This window comes from Macrobrachium rosenbergii, chromosome 9, assembly GCF_040412425.1.
Source record: "Macrobrachium rosenbergii isolate ZJJX-2024 chromosome 9, ASM4041242v1, whole genome shotgun sequence".
Classification (NCBI taxonomy): domain Eukaryota; kingdom Metazoa; phylum Arthropoda; class Malacostraca; order Decapoda; family Palaemonidae; genus Macrobrachium; species Macrobrachium rosenbergii.
Genome location: NC_089749.1, coordinates 29370159 through 29393051, shown reverse-complemented (window position 1 = coordinate 29393051; position 22893 = coordinate 29370159). Strand labels below are relative to the sequence as shown.

General features: G+C 43.6%; 1 protein-coding gene and 1 non-coding gene across 10 annotated transcripts in view; both read left to right on the top strand.

Moving 5' to 3' along the window:
- The window catches only part of LOC136841650 (protein arginine N-methyltransferase 6-like), a 142588-nt gene that overhangs the window by 6083 nt on the left and 113612 nt on the right, over positions 1 to 22893 (top strand). For all 9 annotated transcript variants that reach the window (XM_067108783.1, XM_067108780.1, XM_067108782.1 and 6 more), the window contains exon 2: positions 11286 to 11452. In XM_067108783.1, the coding sequence (XP_066964884.1) occupies positions 11301 to 11452 (152 nt within the window). In that variant the 5' untranslated portion in view covers positions 11286 to 11300. The remainder of the gene's footprint in view (positions 1 to 11285; positions 11453 to 22893) is intronic.
- LOC136842194 (U6 spliceosomal RNA) lies at positions 15906 to 16008 on the top strand. The gene has a single exon (XR_010854193.1). It is a non-coding gene; the product is annotated as a U6 spliceosomal RNA (small nuclear RNA).

Genomic DNA, 22893 nt, shown 5'->3' with positions numbered 1-22893 from the left:
TCTCTTGGTCTACCGTGATCTCCCTTAGCGGACAGCGTTCTCAGCCAGGTGAACGACTTAGTCTCCGGACCGTCGCCGTCGCTTCGCTCGGCTTGAGCTACCAAGCTGTTACCTCCCCCTCTACCGAGACAGAAGTACTACGTTCCGTCAGAAGGTGTACTGCAGCAGAAGGTCGTGTTACCAGGGCTGACTCGGTTAGCACCTGGTGCCACTTCGGCTCAGTTACTGGGAGAGCAGGTGCTTTCCTCGCAAGCTGAGATGAGCGCTTTGGAGGGTACAGCTCTGTCTGCCCTCCAGGCGATCTCTTGGCTCGACAACTGGGCCTTCGTGTTGTCGAGAATCGCGGCCTCATCTACCCAGAGCGAGGATCTGACCTTCAGGAGTCTTTGCCAGTCTGGGGGTAAGGCTATTTCCTTTATAACCCACCAGGCAGCAAACCTCTGGGCCAACCTCGTGGTGAAGAGGAGGGATGCGGTGCTATCCTGGATTGTCAGGTCACTAGGTACAGAAGCTGTAGTGTGTCTGCATAATGGACCCATTCTGGACTCCACCTCCCTCTTCCCAAAGGGGGAGGTGGACGCTGCAGTGGACAAGAGAAAGGCAGACGAACGCGACCATCTTGTCCACCAGGCAGCGACAAAAGGGGTTGCGCAGCCCTCTCGTTCTGTGGCCCAGTCCCTGAACCAGGCTAACACCCCAGCCCCAAAGAAGTCTGGTGCTTCGACAGCCGCTCTGGGTAAAGTCTGGCCCTCTTCTTCTTCGCCTCCGCGGAAGGAACCACAGGGTCCCTTTCGCCAACCTGTCCCCCACAAGAGGAAAGGTAAGGGCAAGAAGAAGAGGGGAGGAGCTCACTAGGGACGGCGAGCCCCCTCAGCCACTGCCGTCGGTGTGGGGGTGCCTTTCCAGCCATTGGGCAACGTGGCAGCGATGCGGGACGGAGACCTGGGTAGTGGATGTCTTTCGGGAGGGGTATTCTCTACCCTTCGTGTCACCACCTCCCCTCACCAACACTCCGGTCCAGTTTCCATCTTATCTCCAAGACCCCCTGAAGAAACAGGCCCTTCTTCAGGAGGTTAAAACGATGTTGAGCAAGGGCGCCATCGAAGTTGTCGAGGATCGGTCCCCGGGCTTCTACAGCAGGATCTTTTTCGTGGAGAAGGCCTCCGGCGGCTGAAGACCGGTGATCGACTTCTCTCCCCCGAATCGTTTCGTTCGCCAGACACGGTTCACGATGGAGACGGTACACACAGTACTGTCAGCCGTCAGGGGGAATGACTTCATGCTGACGGTCGACTTGATGGACGCGTACTTCCAAGTACCAGTTCATCCGTCATCTCGTCGGTACCTTCGCTTTGTCCTCAACGGAGTGGTCCACCAATTCAAGGTTCTCTGTTTTTGGTCTGTCGACCACTCTGCAGGTGTTCACGAGAGTGTTCACCCTCATTTCAGCTTGGGCTCATTCACGCAGGATACGTCTACTGAGGTATCTTGACGATTGGCTAATCCTGGCAAGCTCCCGCTTGCAGTTGCTGCAGGACAAGGATCGTCTCCTCGAGTTGTGTCACAAACTGGGTGTCGTGATCAACTTTCGCAAGTCGGATCTCACTCCCAAACAGAGGACTCAGTACCTGGGCATGCTGATCGACACGGCAGCAAGCAGAGTCTTTCCTTCTCAGGCTCGGATCAGCACGTTCAGGAAGGTGGCGAGGCAGTTCCTGACACAACAGGACCAGCCTGCTCAACAGTGGCAAGTCGTGATCGGCCACTTGTCGTCATTGGAGAAACTCGTTCCACACAGGCGACTCCACCTTTGGTCTCTCCAGTGGAGACTGAGGGACTTCTGGGATCAGTCTCGGGAACCCCAGTCGGTTCTTGTCCCCATCTCTCAGGAGGTGAGGGACGATCTCGCCTGGTGGTTGGACGACAGGAACCTTTGCATAGGGACACCTCTGTCTTCTCGCCCACCGGACTTGCTTCTTTTTTCAGACGCGTCGAAGGAGGGCTGGGGCGCGCACCTGGAGGAGTTGCATACTTCAGGTGTGTGGGACCAACACGACCGGCACCTTCACATCAACGTCTTGGAGATGAAAGCAGCGTTCTTAGGTCTTCAGTGCTTCCAAGACCGTTTGATGGACACTCGGTAGCGTTGATGAGCGACAACACGACCGTGGTGGCATACGTCAACAAGCAAGGGGGTCTTGTCTCCCGAGCTCTTCATGAGTTGACGTTGCAGGTGCACCAATGGGCAGTCGCCCACTCTGTGGAGCTGTCAGCCAGGTACATTCCAGGCAAGAGGAATCTCCTGGCGGACACGCTCAGCGTCGGGATCAGGTAGTGGGGTCCAAGTGGTCCCTCCATCAGAGCGTGGCGGACAGGCTCTTCGACCTGTGAGGGCATCCAGTAGTCGACCTGTTCGCCACCTGGTACAACAGGAAGCTTCCGACATTCTCTGACATACCCGACCCGTGGGCAGCTGCAGAAGATGCCTTCCAACACTCGTGGGACAACCTCGAAGTGTATGCCTTTCCCCCATTCTGTCTCCTTCGCCCAGTTCTCAGTCAGGTTCTGGTGTTGATGAACCTTCGAATGATCCTGGTGGCCCCCAAGCGCCTGGAAGCCACTTGGTGTCCAGACCTACTGGCTCTGCTCTCCGACGTTCCGAGAGAACTCCCCCTCTGGCACAACCTGCTTCATCAGCCCCACGTAGAACGGTACCACCACACCGTGGCCTCCCTGTCTCTTCTCGCCTGGAGGTTATCCACCACCTCTTGCGAGCGAGAGGCTTTTCTCGCCAGGCAGCGACAGAGATGGCAGGATACCTCAGGATACTTACCAGGGTAAGTGGGCCATCTTCTGTGGTTGGTGTCGTAGACGGGGTTACTCTCCGGTCGGAACCACTCTTCAGCAGGTAGCGGATTTCCTTGTCTTCCTTCGTCGGGAGAAGCTCTTATCAGTTTCAGCAGTAAAAGGATACAGGGCGGCCTTGGCTTGGTCATGAAGCTGAAAGGCATCAATATTTCATCATCCCTGGAAATATCCTTGCTGATGAAGAGCTCCGAATGGTCTTGCCCACCCAGGGAACTCAGGGCCCCCGAATGGGACGTGTCTCTCGTTTTGTGGAGCCTAACTCGTGCCCCTTACGAGCCACTACGAGAGGCCACAGACAGGGATCTGACTCTCAAGACCGTCTTCCTTCTAGTCCTGGCATCGGGGAAGAGGATTAGCGAATTACAGGGACTTTCCTTTTCAGTTAAATACTCAAGGGGGTGGGCTTCGGTAACGCTCGAATTTGTCCCGGAGTTCGTAGCGAAAACTCAAAACCCAGCAGCCCCTGACGCTCAGTTTGAGTCATTCACAATCCCATCCCTGAGTGACTTTGTAGATAATGACCCTGACGAGTTACGACTCTGTCCTGTATGGGAGCTACGGCGCTATCTGAAGAGAACACGACACCTCAGACCTGAGTGTCGGCGACTCTTTGTTAGCACCGGGACCCCCGAGAAGGTGGTGTCCAAGAACACGATCTCTTTCTGGCTTTGTGAGGTTATCACAAAAGCGTATGCAACAGCTGGCGAGGACGTCACCAGCCCTCTGGGCACCCATGCTCACGAAATCAGGGGGATTGCGCCCTCTTTAGCATTCAAGAAGAACCTGTTCAGCAGGTAGTGAAGGCGGGGGTGTGGTCACGCCAGACCACATTCACCTCTCTTTACCTAAGGGATGTTACCCATCGGTCCTTAGATACCTTCTTGGGACCAGTGGTGGCTGCTCAACAAGTTGTGTAACTTACCCAGCTCTCGTATAGGACAGAGTTGTGTCTTGTCTGTTGTACGTGCGTGATTGGGCGTGAAAGGTGAGTGACTGGCTCTCTCTCTTCCCCTATCATCTTACCCTTTCCCTCGGGCAGAGAGTTAGGCCGTACAAGCTGAACCGGACGTCTAATGCAGGTGAGTTTCATTACTTGAGTGTCCTATCTTTGTTGCCTTTCAGGTACACATTAGATGTAATGTCCCCTCTTTCCCCTGCAAGGCGGGGAAGAGGTTGCGGGCTAATTACCAAACCCATTCCTTATGTTGGTCCTTAGTCCTCGATGTTTCCCAATCACCCCTAATGTGGCTGGGAAGGGTTCTCTCTGGCTTTCACCTCACTGTGTGATCGTTTACATACCATAACCTCGTCACAGCTAGGGCGGTTTAGTAGACTGGTCCGTATCACCACATTTCTCACAATGGTGCTCATGGTCCAGTGGCCATGTCCTCTTGGCTCTTACCCCAGTTGAACATAAGGTGCGTTGAACTTCCAGTCATTCAGAGACCTCCGCTCAGATTCCTCCCCCTGAATCTTGAGTCCCCATATGTAAAGGACCAAGGGTTTGTATTTGTGTAGGAACAAATCGCATTTTTAAGAGTAAAATGCATTTTTCCTAACATACAAACCTGAGGTCCTTTACTCAGGTTACCCACCTCAGCCGCCCCACAATCTGCCCTAGACCAGAAAGTAAAGTGAATGCATGAATCTGGGCGGTTGGTACCGTGGGTTTCCCACTGTTACCAACCACATGCTCAGCTGGTAGTAATACCAACTCGTGCCTTGTAAGTCTTTAGCGGCCTGTTCAGCTACGCTGAAAGTATCCCCATATTAAAGGACCTTGGGTTTGTACGTTAGGAAAAACGCAATTTACCCTTAAAAATGCGATTTTAGTTGTGTGGCCTGATTCCTGCCAGTCACCAACTGGGACAGGTTACTGCCTTTTTGGGGCTCCAGGGTGGGCGAGCCCCCTCAGCCAGGTCAGGGCCCATTGCCCTAAGTTAGGTTAGGTAGGTAAGACCTGGTTAGGTCTGGACCTGGCATTATAGGAAAGGTTATTTCTATTTATATATATATGAGGAATCAGGCCGCACTAGTAAAGTAAAGTTTTACTAATATTTGTTGAACTTGGTAACAAAGTGATTAACTGTTGGTAGGGTGTGAGTGTGGGAATACCCTTCACTCTACTGCATCATCAAGCACTTTATCTTCAGCTGTCTTCTAGAATAGACCTCTCATTGAACTCTTCTCTAGTGTCTTGCTGAACCTTTCTTGAGTTTTTGTGCTTTCTGTATACTGTACTGTATTTGTTTACAGTTTTTGGGATTTGTTTTTCCACATCATCTTATGGAGAAAAAATGAGACTTGATGCATTGCCAAGGGCATGAGTGGTCTTTTGGGCACTTAATGTCCTCAGTTAATGATGAGCCTCATAGGTATTGTTCTTATTGCAGGGAAAAATCTTACACCCATAGGCTAGTTGTGGTCAGTCTTCTGCTCAGTGAAAGAAGTGTACAGTAGTAGGAATAGAAAGAAAATGGGTGGTGTGTTCTCTGGCCTCATATACTATCTTTCTTTTGTCTTTAAACCTTCAGCTGAAAACCCTTATGGGCTGAGCCATAAAAAGCTCTTGTGTGGATGTAGTATTTTGGAAAAATGCAAATAACTACAATATAAGAATTTGTTTTTTCTTATACAAATCAGAGCCTTTTATCATAGTCCCACCTCAACTATCAAATGAAAGCCATGCTGAAGGAAAAGATGCTGGCTTATGGTAGGTAAAAAATACTCCTAAATAAAAGGCTCTGGTTTGCATGCATAGGAAAAGTACAAATTGCTATAAAATTTGATATTTTTCCTGGGTATACAAATTGAGCCTTTTGTCATAATCATACCTAAACCACATACATAGTTTCAGAGTCCCTAATGCCAAAGGAAGAGTACTGTTTTACGACAGTTAAGTGGGGTACTGTACTTCCCCACTCACCCACTTACCACCAATTTAACTGCTGTGTTACCCAGCTTCAGTGACCGTTTCCAGCTCATGCCAAGAATACTGTTAACATAAAGGCTCTGGTTTCTATAGCGATGGAAAATGTAAATAATTTTTGAAATTTTATATTTTATATACTAGATAAGTAACTTACCAAGTAATTACATAGCTATTGTTTAACAGCCATGGCAGCCTGAAAATTCAAAATTTGCCGTAACTATTCAACTGTGTAGTGTGGGTGACTAGACCCCACCCACTTTTGGGGTAAAGAGAGAAATGATGTGGTAGAGCTCTCAATCGTTTTTCTGCCGGCTTTCGATCAGCAATCGTTCGTTCTTGCAGCCTTCCTTCATCGTTTTTTGGTGATTCATTCAGAATTTGATGTAATTTTCATGGTTATTGGCTTTGCTAGTGATTTTATTTGCATAGCCTATGATTCTTTTGCTTTGTTAGCTACTTAGTTAACTTTTACTTAGCAGAATGTCAGACGCTAGTTTTTCCAGTGCTCGCTTTTTTTTAGCAAGGGATGTAAAACTAGGTTAGCTAAGTCGTCAGTTGACTCTCATACTAAATGTGTCAAATGTAGGGGACAGGTTTGTGATATTAAGAATATTTGCATTGAATATTCAGACTGGGATGAGAAGAAGTGGAAAGCTTTAAAATCTCATTTGCTTAAGCTTGAAAGGGAAAAAAAAGAGAAAGGCGGCCTCTAGAGCCAAAAGTAGGGCCAGTCTTAACTCTGCTAGGCTAGTAGAAGAAAGTACTGTCCCTTCATCACGAGTTCTTGCTGTTTCTCCAGTTTTTAGTCCTCCAACTTCTTTGCCATTCACTCCTATTCCAGACTCCCATGCTTCCAATCCCGACCCCTTTGCCATTCTCAAAGAAAGGTTTGACCAAAAGCTTAATTTGATTTTAAGTGTAATGTCTGAGTTAGGTACCTCAGTGAAAGTGCTTTCCGAAGAAGTGTCAGCTCATGTGAAAAGTGATAGTGTTGTGTCTGTGGAGGAAGTGGCTTCCCGTCCCGTTGGTGCTTTTAGACGAAGGTCCCTGTCCCACTCCCCTAACCTTAGGAGAATACATAGCGGAGGTTGAAGGGAGGCCAGCTGGGCTTGCCCACAGGTTGTCGCCCCCTCAGTCGCACCTGTTTCCCCCCAGGTGTCAACAATCGTTCAGTGGAAAGGTGTTGGTGTGAGTGTACATCAACTCTCCTCTGACTCATAAGCCTCCCGCCCCGACAAGAATTGCAGGTGGCGCTATCCTGCTTCCTCTCACCCTCTCAAGAGGCACTCTGATGGAGCTGACCACTCCTCTCCTCCAGCTAAGAGGCACAGAGAGCCCAGTCTTAGCGCCCAACCCTCCCACAGCTCCTGCCGCCTATGTGGCTTGTTCTCAGGTGTTGGGCTGGGACAGCCCGGAGTTACTTCCCAAGTATGTGGAGTGCCTGCTCTTGGCTCCCAAGCGCCAGAAAGAGCCTCCTAAGCATAAGTTCTCTTCTTCCAGACTCCTCTCTGCCTCCGATCACCCGCCACCTTCAGAGCGCCTGACTCCCGTCCACAAGCGTCAGACTCCACCCGATGTGGTGACGCCAACTCCAGTGTTTCTGGCACCAACTCACAGGCACCTGCCTCCCTATCTGCCACCTCAAGTCCCCTCACCAACTCAGGAGGATCCATTGTTGGAACCTATTAAGCACCAGCTAGAGGCTGTTATGAGTTTTATTCAGAAGACCCCAGCTGCTCCCCCAGTCTCTCAGGACCCTACGCTATCGCCTATTTCGTCTGATGAAGAAGTGTTTGAAGAGGAAGCTACCCCTCAGTCAGCCTACGCTGCGTTGCTCCATTACCAGTTGGCCAGCTTTTCCAACTTTTTCTCACCTGCTGCCCCAGTTTCTCCAGCCTCTACCTTTTTTATGAAGAGCCAGGCGGACGCCTCTGCTCAGCTCCCCAAGATGGTGCGATCTTCCTCATCAAGAAAAGCACACAAGGAGGTGGATGACTGGCTTGCTTCAAAGAGAGAACAGGACAAAGCCACTCTAATATGCCCCCTTCCAGGCTCATTAGCAGGAGATATCTCTCCTATTCGACCGGAGAAGCTCCCTCTCTGGGAGTCACTGTCTCCTCTCAGGGGAACTTTTCTGGTTTCATCAGCTCTTCGCGACGCACGGCCTTCGCTTGGCGAAGGTCATGTTTTCTTCCATTGAACTCAATTACCTCATTAAAAACATTTTTAAGATACTGTATTTGAAGTGCTGAACTTATTTGACTGGACCATCGGTGCTCTTGCCAAGAAGATGGAGGACTGTCCGCACCTGGCAGAGGACTTGGCCTCCGACTGGCTTGCTGTATTATCTTGTGAGGACAAAACCACAAGGGATGGCTCCTGAGAGCTCGCCTCCCTCTTCTCCTTGGGTGTGCTGAGGAAAAGGGTGTTATGGTGCTCCTTCACCACGAAAGGAGTCACCTTCCCCCTAAAGTCTGCTCTACTTTTCATGTCCTTCGATCAGCAGTATCTCTTCCCGCAGTCTACACTGCTGGGGATCTCGTCAGACCTCCAAAAGAAGTCTACTCAAGACCTGCTGGTGCAGTCCGCTAAGCATTTGAGGGAGCCTTCTTTCCCTGCCAAGTCTGAGTCACCCCTCCAACTTCAGCCTTTTTGTGGAGGTGGGTAGAGACTCCAGTCAAGACCCCAGACCAATCTACGTGTTTCCAAGTTAAGGAAGAAACCTGTGTTCAAAACCTCCATCAAGAAATGAGAGTCCAGTCCTTCATGCTCCAGTACGAGCCAGACTTCACTTTTGGGAGGAGTGGAGTCGGGGAGGTGCGGAGACGTGGATAGTTCAAGTTCTGAAGGAGGGATAAGTCATTCCCTTCAAGAAAAGACGTACCCTAATCAAGTCTCCCATCGCCTTGACGGCTTACTTGGAAGGCTCCGAGAGATTCTCGTCTCTTTCGCAAGAAGTAGACTCCCTCCTTCTCAAGAGAGCTGTGGAAGAAGTCGAGTGCCAAGAGTCAGAGGGGTTCTACAGTCGGCTCTTCGTAGTTCCCAAGTCATTGGGGGATGGAGGCCCATCTTCAATGTCAGTGCTTTGAGTCTTTTTGTTCTGAAGACAAAGTTCCTTGTGGAAGTGAGTCAGTCTATCATGTCGTCCATTCAATGGGGCAAATGGATGATCTCCCTAGACATGCAGGATGCGTACTTCCATGTCCCCTTACATCTGGACTCCAGGAAGTACCTCCGTTTCATCTTTCAGAACAGGATCTTTAAGCTATGGGCCTTATGCTTCAGCCTCTCGACAGCCCCTCAGGTTTTCACTCCTGTTCCTCTCAGCAAGTGGCTCCACCTCCTTGGGATCAACATCTCCCAGTATCTGGATGACTGGCTTCTCCGTTCCCAGTTGAATGAAAGGTGCACAGAGGACTTAAAGACAACTCTTTGCCTGACTCAAGAGTTGGGCATTCTCGTCAATGAGTAGAAGTCACAACTGTCTCTGACACAGGAGATTCTTTGTTTGGGCATGGTACTGAAGTCTCAGACTTCTCAGGCTTTTCCATCCCCCAAGAGGATCTACTCTTGCCTCTGTACAGTCCGCCAGTGTCTCTCTCTCCCGGTCTGCTCTGACAACCAGTGGATGAGTCTCCTGAGCACCTTGGCCTCCATTGAGCAGTTAGTGACAGGCAGACTGTACATGAGACCTCTGCAGTATTTCTCAAGGCCAACTGGGACCGGAAGACCCAACCAGACTCATATGTCTTTCCCATCAAACAGGAGATCAAGGCAGACCTGCGATGGTGGCTGTGCGAAGGAAGACTACTTCAAGGAAAATCTCTTCTGCCGCTGAACCCCAACCTAGACTTGTATGCAGATGCGTCGGACCTAGGTTGGGGAGCCCTTCTAGGAGACCAAGAAGTACCCGGGACGTGGGCCACGGATCAGAGACACCTCCATTTAAATATTAAGGAGATGAAAGCCATTCATCTGGGCCTCCAGGAATTCTCTCCCCAGATCTTTGGCAAGATGGTGATCGTTCATTCCAGCAACACCACTGCTCTAACCTACATCTGCAAGCAGGGAGGCACTCACTCATTTTCCCTCTATGAAGCCTCCAGAGAACTCCTAATCTGGGCATAACGGAACCAGATCACCCTTGTCGCCTGCTACATTCAAGGGAAACTAAACGTCTCAGCGGACGAGTTGAGTCACGGCAAGCAGGTCCTTCCCACGGAATGGACCCTGGACCCTCTGGTCTGCAGTGATCTGTGGAAACTTTGGGCACCCCATTGATCAACCTGTTTGCGACGTCCAGGAATTATCGTCTTCTCCTCTTCTGCTCTCCAGCCCCGGACCCTGTGGCATGGTCGACGGATGCCATGCTTCAGAACTGGATGGGGCTAGAGGTCTACGTGTTTCCTTCGTTCAGCATGGTCAGAGAGATGTTAAACAAGTTCTCCTCTCATCGAGACGTCTCAATAACTCTAGTGGCTCCTTTCTGGCCAACGAAGGAATGGTTCCCAGATCTGCTATGTATTCTAGTGGGCTTTCCAAGACTGCTCCCTCAAAAACTGTCTGTTCTCAAACAACCCCACTTCCACAGGTTCTACCAAGGGTTGTCTGCTTTGGCCCTGACAGGCTTCAGACTGTCCGGGGCCTCATCAGAGTGAAGGGATTTTCAAGAGTGGCTGCGGAGGTTATCACTAGATGCAGGCGCCAGCAGTGTTCTGGCAGCCTCTACCAGTCTAAATGGACAGTCTTCCAGAGATGGTGTCTTCTGAGACATCTGTAAGTCAGATTGCTGATTTCCTGCTCTTCTTGAGGTCATGCAAGAAATTATCGTCCTCTACTATTAAGGGGTATAGATCCATGTTAGGCTTTGGTTTTAAGCACAGAGGGTTGGACCTGTCCTCCAACCAAGACCTCAGTGATCTCGTCAGATCCTTCGACACGACTAGACAAAAGAGATCGGAAAATGTCTCATGGAATCTCAATGTGGTCTTGAAGTGGCTTTCAGGCCCAGCCTTTGAACCCCTCCGTTCAGTCTCTCTAGAGACCTCACTAGAAAGACGCTCCTCCTAGTTGCATTAGTCGCCGCTAAACAAGTCGGTGAGCTCCAGTCCTCTGAAGATAGTATATCAGGGCTCTTACTGGGCAGAGAAGTCTCTCTTCCTCTGGACCCAGGATGTCCGCTAGACTTTTAATGGAGAAGGAATGAGGCCAGGGCTTGGGAGGGTCTTTGTTTTTAGCAAGGAACCCAAGAGAGAGAGAATAGTTACCGCGAATTTTGAATTTTTAGGCTGCTGTGGTTGTTAAACAATAGCTATGTAATTACTTGGTAAGTATATATAAAACTAATAGCCCATGCTGGGGCTTTTAAATGGTTCTTGACAATGATACTCATATCATTAAACCTTTTGTAAAATTTGGCTCTTTGTTTTAATCTTTAAAATTTTTAGACATATCTTTTTTCACCTTATGAAGTTTATTATTTCAGGCACTAATCTCTAAAATGGAAGCTGCAGTGGAAAGTCCTATCCCTGGAATAGAAGCCTCTGTGCCACAAACTAAGAAACGCCGAGCATCTGAAAATGGAGTTGGTGTTAATGACATGAAGAATGGTACTACTGAAAAAGAGAAGTTTATTGATGAAAGTTACTTTGCGTAAGTATGTGCTATGTTCCCCCCTTGATTATCACCCTTCAGGCATTAGTTCTTTGTGTTTTTTTGCTGACCTGTTTATTTTTGGTAATGATTTAATTTCAATCAGTAAAGGGAGGTCTTTGTCAAGATTTTAAATAGTTTTTGCTGACCTGCTTATTTTTTGGTAACGATTTAATTTGTCAGTGAAGGGAGGTCTTTGTCAAGGTTTTAAATAGTTTTTGCTGACCTGTTTATTTTTGGTAATGATTTAATTTCAGTCGGTGAAGGGAGGTCTTTGTCAAGATTTTAAATAGTTTTTGCTGACCTGTTTATTTTTGGTAATGATTTAATTTCAGTCAGTGAAGGGAGGTCTTTGTCAAGATTTTAAATAGTTTTTGCTGACCTGTTTATTTTTGGTAATGATTTAATTTCAGTCAGTGAAGGGAGGTCTTTGTCAAGATTTTAAATAGTAAACACACACTTACTGAAAATGGAATTGTTCCTATAGGGATGCAAACTCTTGTCTTTTATATGGATACCTTTGGCGAAAGTTTATTCAGTCGTTGAAGCTTGGTAACAATGATAAAATCAGTGCAACCTGTTTTGGGTCTGGTGTGGATGTCTGCTTCTGCCAGAGATTTATCTCATATATATATATACAGTAAATATATATACTAATGCTAAGTAATCACCAGCACAAAAACTTTAGAAAACGCTTAATTATAAAATTAGAGTAATATGATGACACAGACATATTAGAATGAAATATACAAAATGGAAATATACCAACAGCCATTTTACTAAAATAAAAATATGTTTGGGAAGATTATATCAATCTTTCAAAAGATTACCTTCACTTTAAAAAAGTTAAACCACGTCTTTCTAAGACTTTCTCAAAGACAACACTGCCAAGTCACAATGTGACATATAATTAGCAGTAAGACACATTAGGAACTACAATAAGAGACATTATCCACCCTTATCAAAAATAATAATCTCTTTACCTAGAGAACACCTCTTTAACTTTTAACTTTTAACATAAAACCAGTAAACATTACATTACCTTTTACCAGTGTTAGCAATATTATATACTTCTTTCACAATGTTTGCACAATATAAATAATTTGGATCACTGTTACAAAATGTATACACTTCTTGGGTGAGTTTAACAAACATGTACAAATGTGAGAGCAACCAGTATAAGAACCTTATATACATGAATGGTATTTAAGAGAGAGAGACAGAAGCTTATCGCAGGGGGCCCTTTTCCTGACTGACTCTTTTCTCATTCAGCACTTCTTTATCTTCAAGCCCTCCCAGAATACTTGGTATAAAGTGTACATACATTATACATACAGGTATACATGTACTGAATACATACAGGGAATTCTAAGACACAGAAGGAAATGTGCCAGAGCTCTTATCTATGATGAAGCACCATCCACTCACTCAAAACACCTGAGCAAACAGAAGGAAGTGCTTTTGGACCAAAACTGCTCCAGCTGTCAGCATGTCAACTTCACTTCTCTATGTTCGTCATTCCATTACTCAAGATCATGGAAATAATAAGCACAGACAAAGATGATAACCTCAGAATAGGCACAGAATAAATGCATAACAGGCAATTTGCCCGATTGGCTGGCAAACTCGTCAGATAACTACAAGAGGCTACTCTGCCTTTCTCAAACACCGACTTAGTCAAACACTTATGTCAAGGGATGTACTAAGCGTGCAAATCTTGCCCTCTCCACAGCACGTTAAAATTCCAGTCCATAACACTCTAATACACTGCATCATATATTAAACAAATGGAAAAACATCATCAAGACATTTTAAGATTTCACATGATACACAATTTATCTATAAGAAAGGCATTTTAAATCATATCATCACAACAAATGACGAATCTGCAAGCAAAACACAAAAATTTTCACATATAATATTTTGTAGAATGGTTTTATATATTATAACATTTTATAATATATATATATATATATACTGTATATATTTGTAGGTTTCTGTTTCCTAATACAGGCAGTCCCCGGTTATCAGCGATCCGGTTTTACGGTGCTTGTCTAGCAACAAAAATTGCATATTTCTGCTAAGTTACATCTCTCTGCTAAGTAAAAGTTAACTAAGTGCTAACAAAGCAAAAGAATCATAGGCTATGCAAATAAAATCACTAGCAAAGCCATAACCATGAAAAATTACATCAAATTCTGAATGAATCACCCAAAAGCGATGAAGAGGAAGGCTGCAGAACGTAACGATTGCTGATCGAAGCCGCAGAAAAGCGATTGAGGAGCTCTACACGTCATTTCTCTCTTTACCCCAAAAGTGGGCGGGGTCTATCACCCACACTACACACAGTTGAATAGTTACGGCAAATTTTCAGTATCACTGGTATTTCCATAATCCTTTCGACTTGTATGATGACTCACCGAAATTAAATACTTTATAAGACTCTTTCTTAGTATCATTCATTCTCCTCAACTCTTCCTGATTCAAACCCACGACAATGAATGCTAGTCACAATTCCCCACAAACTGTTGACTTACATCCTGTGTCTAAAATTGCATCAACCTCTTCCCAAGATTCTTCCTCTATTTTACTAACTTCTCCTATATAAACTTTTTCTTTTTGTCCAGTTTCTGATTTCTTCTTATTTTGAAAATTCTGAGAACAATCTCTGGCCCAATGCCATTCCGATTTGCACATTGCACACTGCATTACTTTCCCTTCTCTATTTAAAGGGTTTCTTCCACCTTTACCTTGATTCACCTTTCCCCCAATATTTTTGGTTTTGTTCATGAGACTTACCTTACCTGCCAGACATATATATATATAGCCGTATTCTCCGAAGTCCGACAGAATTTCAAAGTCATGGCCACGCGGTGCCGGTCAGGTGGTTAGTACACATTCCCGCCGCTGGGAGGCGGGTATCAGAACCATTCCCATTTTCTATTCAGATTTTCTCTGTCGCCGGACTGTCAACACCTGTTGTCAGTTCCTCCATATTTGGATTTCGAAATTTGTTGTCACTTAAGTATTTTGTTTGTTTTTGGTATTCAACTGATCTGTGACTTGGCACCTTTTGTGGACCGTTTTGATTTTGCTTTTGACTTTTCTTATAATTAAGATGTCTTTCTCCAGCTATCGAGTCTGTAACTTGGGTAAATATGAGTGAGGCTATCGAAGGCTTGGTAGATCTCACACTTTGTATGTAAAGGATATGTAAGGGTGTTCAATGCTCTATGATAATCGGTAATGAATGTGTGATTGTCTGAGGGTGAGTGGTAATAAATGCAGCTTCCATATGCTTAAATTGGAGCGTGATAGGCTCAGGAAATCTTCCTCCTAGAGTGCATCCTTAGATGGACAGTCAGGTTTTTCTCCTACTAGTAACCCTGTAGTAAATTTTAGTACTAACCCTGTAGTTTGTTGCTGCAGAAGGTAATTCCTGGTTTCTCGTGGTGGAGTCACGCGTTTTGAAACTAAAGTGAATGCAATTTTAAACACATAGTGTTAAGTTAGTGTTCCTAGGTGTTGTGGAGGGGGCGCCAGATCGGCCCCATATCAATGCCTCTAGGCCTGACCTCTGTCGAACTCCCAGGACCAGGAGGGGGCATGTCGAAGTCGTGATGAGGGTTACGGGGCTTCCCAATCGATCTGGCCCAGCAGGTCCTGATGACGCTACCCAGGCTGCCAGGGATCGTGCTCAGGCACGCATCCTGAAGGATTGCTGCCCCGACACGTCCCTCATTCGGGTTGGAGCTCTGCTGACTCTGCCTCTTGCAGAAGCTTAGAGGAGGACGCCACTTCCTCTTCCTAGGACGTTGTACTCTCTCTTTCCCGAAAAGCTGCGTATTATTCCTCCCTGCAGAAGAGAATAAAGTGTTTTTCGTATGATGACGCTACTTCATCCCTGTCGCTAAGGCAAGGGCTAGAGCTTTTCCCAGGAAGGGAAGTATACGCCTGCTTCCTTTCTCAGGTTCAGCCCTCCCTAGAGAGTGGCTTTCTCCAACGCTGCAAGATTGCTGGGCTTGCAACAGCTGGATGCTCATGAACCTTTCAAGATTCGAATCTGCTCAGTTAAGAGGTACAGACTTTCACTCCGTCTCCTGCTTCGCCTTCCTCGCCTGCTAGATGTTTTGGGGCTTCGCTCTGTCGCCTAGAGAGAGTGTTTAGTGGCTTCCATTCGCTCTTCTCCCCCGAAGTTGAGGTGTTGGCCTTTTCTTGTCTCGCCGAGCGTTTTGCTCTTCGCTTCACGCTTCACGCCGCCTCACCTGATCGCCGGGCGTGGCGCCACGCTGTGACTCTTCTAGTACTTGCCACGAGCCTTCTCGCGCTGCCACGCCATGACGCTCCGCGCTTCGCCAGAGAAGCCAAGTCTTGTGTTGACGCCGCCTCCAGTTGTTCATCATGTCGCACAACTACCCGCTTCAACATCTGATGTCCTTTCTTAATTTAGCCAGTACTTGCTTCGGGCAGTACATATACCGAAATTGGAACGATACAGAGAAGATTAGCATGTCTCAAGGATGACACGCTAATCGCGGAAGCTGCTCCATACATTTTTATGTTTACTATATCGCATTTCCAGTTGACGACTTCTTCACTGCTGGAGTTCCCGCCACGCATCAGCTTAATCGGAACTACTTCTCACCACCACCAAGACCCGCCAGCCGCTGAAGAACATCCCTTCGCTACAGCCTTTTTGTATGAAGAGAAACTTCTTTCGCTCTTCTCTTCTTCCTCTGATTATCGTAACTCGCTTCTTTTTTCTAAGGATCTGTTTCGGAGACTTTTCAACCTTCGCTCCTCTCTCCACCTTCGCAGTTGTCTTTGTCTTAAGGGGGAGCCATGACGAAAAAAATCGAAATCAAATTTCTGGGATATTTTATATATGGCATCATACATATCCTGGACTATCTTCTCTCAGGAAATTTTTATTTAAAAGTTCGCCACAGTTAGAGTTATAAACAAAACAGTAACCCTATCATAGTCAAATTACATTTTCTAGATAATGTAATGATATTGTCAGTATATAGGTGGTAATTTCCTTTTAGCTATGAAATAATATCTAATGCGATCTATGGCAACCTGTGGACCTAGTACGCATCAGCGAAAGACAGGAATGCCGCAGGGCAGTCATTAGATGAGTTTTAAGATTTGCAGATTTGACCTATTGTGGGTTAGACGATCCCCGCTAATATGGGGGTTCACTGTATATATATATGTGTGTGTGTGTGTACAGGCAGTCCCAGGTTATCGCCAGCCTCGGTTACTGGCGATCCGTTTTACGCGCTTGTCTAGCGGCGACAATAAATTCAGATTTTCGCGCTGATAACCGGTTATCGGCGTTGGATCGCCTGTTATCGGGCGCCTTGATCACTACAAAGTTATCAGTGCACCAACCGGTTATCGGTAGCCATTAACTGGGGATCAGTGCTATTATCGCCGATTTTCGGTTAGTGGCGATTTTCGGTTGTTGTCACGCCGTCGGGAACGAACTCACGATAACGCCACTGCCTGTGTATATATATATATATATATATATATATATATATATATATATATATATATATGTACACACACACACACACACAGGCAGTCCCTGGTTTACAACGGGGTTCCGTTTTTGCACAAGCGTTGTAAACTGAAAATCGTCATAAACCAAAAAAATTGTCGAAAATCATAAAAATGCCAAGAAAACCTTACTTTTAATGCATTGGGTGTAAAAAACAATGTAAACTGCATTTTTTATTGAGTTTTTCATCAAAAAACCTTCAAATTTTTATTATCTGCCTTTTTGGAGCCATATTTCTTCCGTCGGATCGGCGTACGATGCGTCGTAACCTTGGAACATGCATCGTAAACTGGGAAATAATTTCTGATGAATATATTTGAAAAGCGTCGTAACCTCAGAACGTCGTAAGCCGGACCCGTCGTAAACCGGGGACTGCCTGTATATATATATTGTCACAAAGTGATCAAGCACCTGGTTATTACACAAATAATAATACCAAAAAGTTACCTCACTTTGACCAGATACTTGAAACCTCATAACAAAATATTAAGACTGAATACTCTAAAGGTACAGTGATCCCATAAACTTACTTATCACTTGAGAAAATCAATCTAACTTTATCAAGTTATGGGTGAGGTAACAACCAACAAGCTATAAACAGACTAGTGGAAAATGGGCATCACTTCAACAAACACTATAACAGTTTCCCTGGTTCTATTTCACCTAGATAAGTCTCAGGTGAACAAACAGATATACTTACATAGTACACATTCATTAATTTCTCTAATTACTAGTGGTCAAAATGAAACGCTGTGCTTTTGAAACTTTAAACAGACAAATTTATTGCTAAGTTCAAAAGTTATATGCAGAGTTCACAATCTCAAAAAGATTTACTGTTATCTGACAACAGTGTAAGATTTAAGTATTTCTTAATCAAGTTTAACTCGCAAAACTTTAATTTATTAAGAAAGCAATTTGGTTAAGTAAGATTCAAACCAGTAACTATCACTCAAGTTTTAAACATATACCTGATTAACTAAACTCAACACAAGTGTTCACCAAAATATTACTGACTGGAATCCATATAAGTATTCTCTGAAATCTCAATAATAAGTATGCACTAACAAATGCTAAGTAATCACCAGCACAAAAACTTTGTAAAACGCTTAATTATAAAATTAGAGTAATATGATGACACAGACATATTAGAATGAAATAAACAAAAATGGAAATATACCAACAGCCATTTTACTAAAACAAAAATATGTTTAAAGATTATATCAATCTTTCAAAAGATTACCTTCACTTTTAAAAAAAGTTAAACACGTCTTTCTAAGACTTTCTCAAAGACAACACTGCCAAGTCACAATGACATATAATTAGCAGCAAGACACATTAGAACTCACAATAAGAGACATTATCCACCTCTTATCAAAATAATAATTCTCTTTTACCTAGAACACCACTTTAACTCTTAACATAACATAAAACCAGTAAACATTACATTACCTTTACCAGTGTTACACCATTATACACTTTCCACAATGTTTGCACAATATAAATACCTTGGATCACTGTTACAAAATGTATACACTTCTTGGGTGAGTTTAACAAAACATGTACAAATATGAGAGCAACCAGTATAAGAACCTTATACATGAATGGTATTTAAGAGAGAGAGAGACAGAAGCTTATTGCAGGAACCCCTTTTCCTGACTGACTCTTTCTCATTCAGCACTCCTCTTTTATCTTCAAGCCCTCCCAGAATACTTGGTACATAAAGTGTACATACATTATACATACAGGTATACATGTAGAGTATACATACAGGGAATTCTAAGACACAGAAGGAAATGTGCCAGAGCTCTTATCTATGATCGACACCATCCACTCACTCAAAACACCTGAGCAAACAGAAGGAAGTGCTTTTGGACCAAAACTGGCTCAGCTGTCAGCATGTCAACTTAACTCTCTCTCTGTTCGTCATTCCATTACTCAAGATCATGGAAAATAATAAGCACAGACAAAGATGATAACCTCAGAATAGGCACACAGAATAAATGCATAACAGGCAATTTGCCGATTGGCTGGCAACTCGTCAGATAACACAAGAGGCCTCTGCCTTTCTCCAAACACGACTTCGTCCAAACACTTATGTCAATACAGGATGTACTAAGCGGTAAGAATCTTACCCTCTCTCTCCACAGCATGTTAAGAATTCCAGTCCATAACACTCTAATACACTGCATCATATATTAAACAAATGGAAAAAACATATCAAGACATTTTAAGATTACATGATACACAATTTATCTATAAGAAAAGGCATTTTAAAATCATATCATCACAACAAATGACGAATCTGCAAGCAAAACATAAAAATGTTCACAGACATATAATATTTGTAGAATGGTTTTATATATTATAACACCTTATAATATATATATATACTGTATATATTTGTAGGTTTCTGTTTCCTAATACAGGCAATCCCCAGTTATCAGCGATCCGGTTTTACGGTGCTTGTCTAGCAACAAAAATTGCATATTTCTGCTTATCAGCACTGATTACTGAAAATTGCTGATTTTCAGTTATTGGCAATTTTCGGTTATCATTGCGCCATCAGAACAGAACCCCCGCTGATAACAGGGGACTGCGTGTACTGTATTAGGTTATAACTTGGACCATCGAAAGATGGTCTCTTGTTTGTCACTTTTTCATAAGTTGTATTTTAAGAGATCTTTCACATTCGCAATTGATCCCTGATCCCATTTTCCTGCCGAGAGCAACCAGATTCGCTGAACAGCAGCACTAATATGCAATAAATGTGCACCACAGTGGAACATCTCAGTTCCAGAGGTCTGTTATTCCTCACACCATTGGACAGTGGAACAGTCTCCCAGAGGATGCCGTGCAGTTCGAACTTCAGAAGTTCAAGCGAAGATGCAATGCATCACTACCCTAATACAATTAACTTTTATTTTAATATTTTACATACATTTTTATATTTTAATTTGTTAATTTATCTTTTAGGTGTTAGGGACCGCTCGTGAATAGCTAAAATTTGCCAGTACTTGAGAACCCGACTAAGAATGCTTATAACTGCATATTTTAATAGTTCAAACACCAAACGCATCGACCCCCAGTATTCGCAGGGGATGCATACCACTAACCCCAGAAATACTCAAAAACCCCTCTTAAAAATGCTTATAACTGCCTATTTTGATGGTTCAAAATACCAAAAAAAAAAAAAATCTAAAAATGCATATACATGAATATTTTACTAGTTTTATCACAAAAGGTGCATATAGTCACGAAAATGATATGAAAATACAGTAATTTGTGAATATTTCTCAATGAAAAATACTGCAGATTGGCAAATTTTTTGTGAATAATGTGTACATATGTTCTACAGAGAAATCTGCAAATAGGTGAAGCTGTGAATCCAGAACTGCGAATAAGTTGGGGTCCACTGTACAGTATACCTTAAACTATCATCCTAAAACACTTGAATATAATTTCAAAGTTATCTTATGACATTACTGTACCCTTAAAAATACTGTATACAGTATGGCTTACAGCTGCGCGTGAACACACCAACTGCTGCTGTACTTTTACCAAGGCGAAACTAAAGTATCTTATTCATATTCAGGCATGCACATTTTCTTTCATACAGTATTCAAGCTTTATTGTTTTCTTTGAACGTAGATAGGGGCAACATTGGTACATTCTCAAGTACAGGAAACAATGAGGTACTGTACATAAATATCTAAATATGCATTGAAAAAAATGTACGAAATCATGAGAAGTTTAAGATTTTGTAAATCATACGGGTGCTCACCAGTGATGAATGTTGTTTGAAGACGATGATGAATTAGCTCTCTAGTCTGATGAATGATGAAGATATGACCACAGCAAAGCAGAGGAGTTACATCTCCTCTGCATATCCGGAACATTCGCCGTAAACTCGCCTCAGGAATTTTCACCGTAGGAAACTTTGTTGTATAGGATTTTTGCCGTAAGAATTTCGCCGCATTCATTATCAAATATATATGGCTCACACTATTGTTACTTCGATTTAAACATTTTAATAAGCGAAGTACCTTGTTATCAAGTATATCTGGAAGCTACTACTGTTACATTTTGATTGACGAAGTACCTTGTTATATAATTATTACCCAAATTGAATGAGTAGAGTTAAACTCTTTAAATTTTCTTTATTTTATTCGACAACATTTTGTGTGTGTGTGTGTGTATGTGTGTGTGTGTGTGTGTGCAGCCAACCCATAACAATGGTCTATCATGTGGAAAGTACCGGAGGCGGTGTGAAATTAGTTGACGATCTTAACTTTGTTTACAGAATAGATAGAAAATACGGTAAAAAAACATTTTGGAAATGTGAAAATGAAGAATGTAAAGCTAGAGTGCATACCGTGCTGGAAAATGATAATTTATTTATATGTAAAACATTTGGCGAGCATTGCCATCCATCTCGTCCATCAAAATAAAAAATGTATGAAGTAAAAACAAAATTGAAATCACTAGCCACTAATTCACATTTCTGCACGGTCCTTAATTGCAGAAATTTCATTTAGTTTAGCTGATAATACATTGTCTTTGCTATCGACTTCATCGCATTTGTCTCGCAGTATTAGAGGTTGGAGGCAGAAGAAAAGCCAAGCTCCCCCGATCCCAACCGGAAGAAGTGGATATACAATACCTGAAGAATATAGTGTAGATTTCTTGAAAATGGTGAGCATTTTTTGTTGTACAATAGTGGTGAAGACAGATGATCTGGATAGAATTTTAGTGTTCGGCACTCATGCTGGGTTAGAGGACCTTGCTAATAAAGATTGGGCTTGTGATGGCACTTTTAAATGTAGCCCAGATATTTATTATCAGTTATTCCTTTTACATATTATCATATAAGATATATTAGTGTACCATGTCTTTTTGTTTTGCTACCTAGCAAATCACAAGTAACCTACAGCAGACTTTTTAGTGCCTTGTAGGACTTACACCCATGGTTAGAGCCCGAAACCTTAATGGTTGATTTCGAGAAAACAGTTATCAATGCTTTCTGTGATATATTTCCAACAACAAATATAACAGGTTGTTTATTTCATAGGGCTAAGAATATCTATCGCCACATTGTGGATACAGGTTTAAAGTCACGCTATCTTACGGACGCAGAATTTAACAACAAAATTAAATGCTTCACTGCATTAACATTTCTGCCAGTGTGTGATGTTATTGATGGTTTTCTTGAACTGACTGACAATGATGATTTGCCCCAAGAATTTGTATCATATTTTGAAACTCACTATATCGGAGGAGAATGGGGTCTAGGTGAACAAAGATGAAGAATGCAGCCAACTTTTCCTATTGAATTGTGGAATGTCTTCATATGAACCCAGAATGGCATGAACAGAACCAACAACAGTGTGGAAGGCTTCCACAATGCATTACGGAGCTCCATGACTAACATGCACCCAAATTTGTGGAAACTAATTGTGTATTTGAAAAATACACATTAGCAAAAAAGAAAAAGTGCGATTTAGATCGAGGAGATGCAGTACAAATTAAGAAAATATATATTGATATCAATGCAAGACTTCAGTGGAAAACGCTTTATTACAGTCCAACACATTATTTATGAAGCATTGCTTGGAATTTGCACACATTTTAAATTATTTCTTTGTTAATTTGATATATTTTTAGTCTTATTTTTTTAATGAATGTTTACTTTTTCATTTCTTTTCTGATGTTTGATCCTGTAAAAAAAAACATGCTAACCCTTAAACGCCAAACCTCTATTTACAAAAGTGTCTGCTGTATGCCGGTGGGGTTTGGGAGTTAGCGCCGAAGTGGAAAAAAGTTTTTCAAAAAATCACAGCACGCTTGGTTTTTAAGATTAAGAGTTCATTTTTGG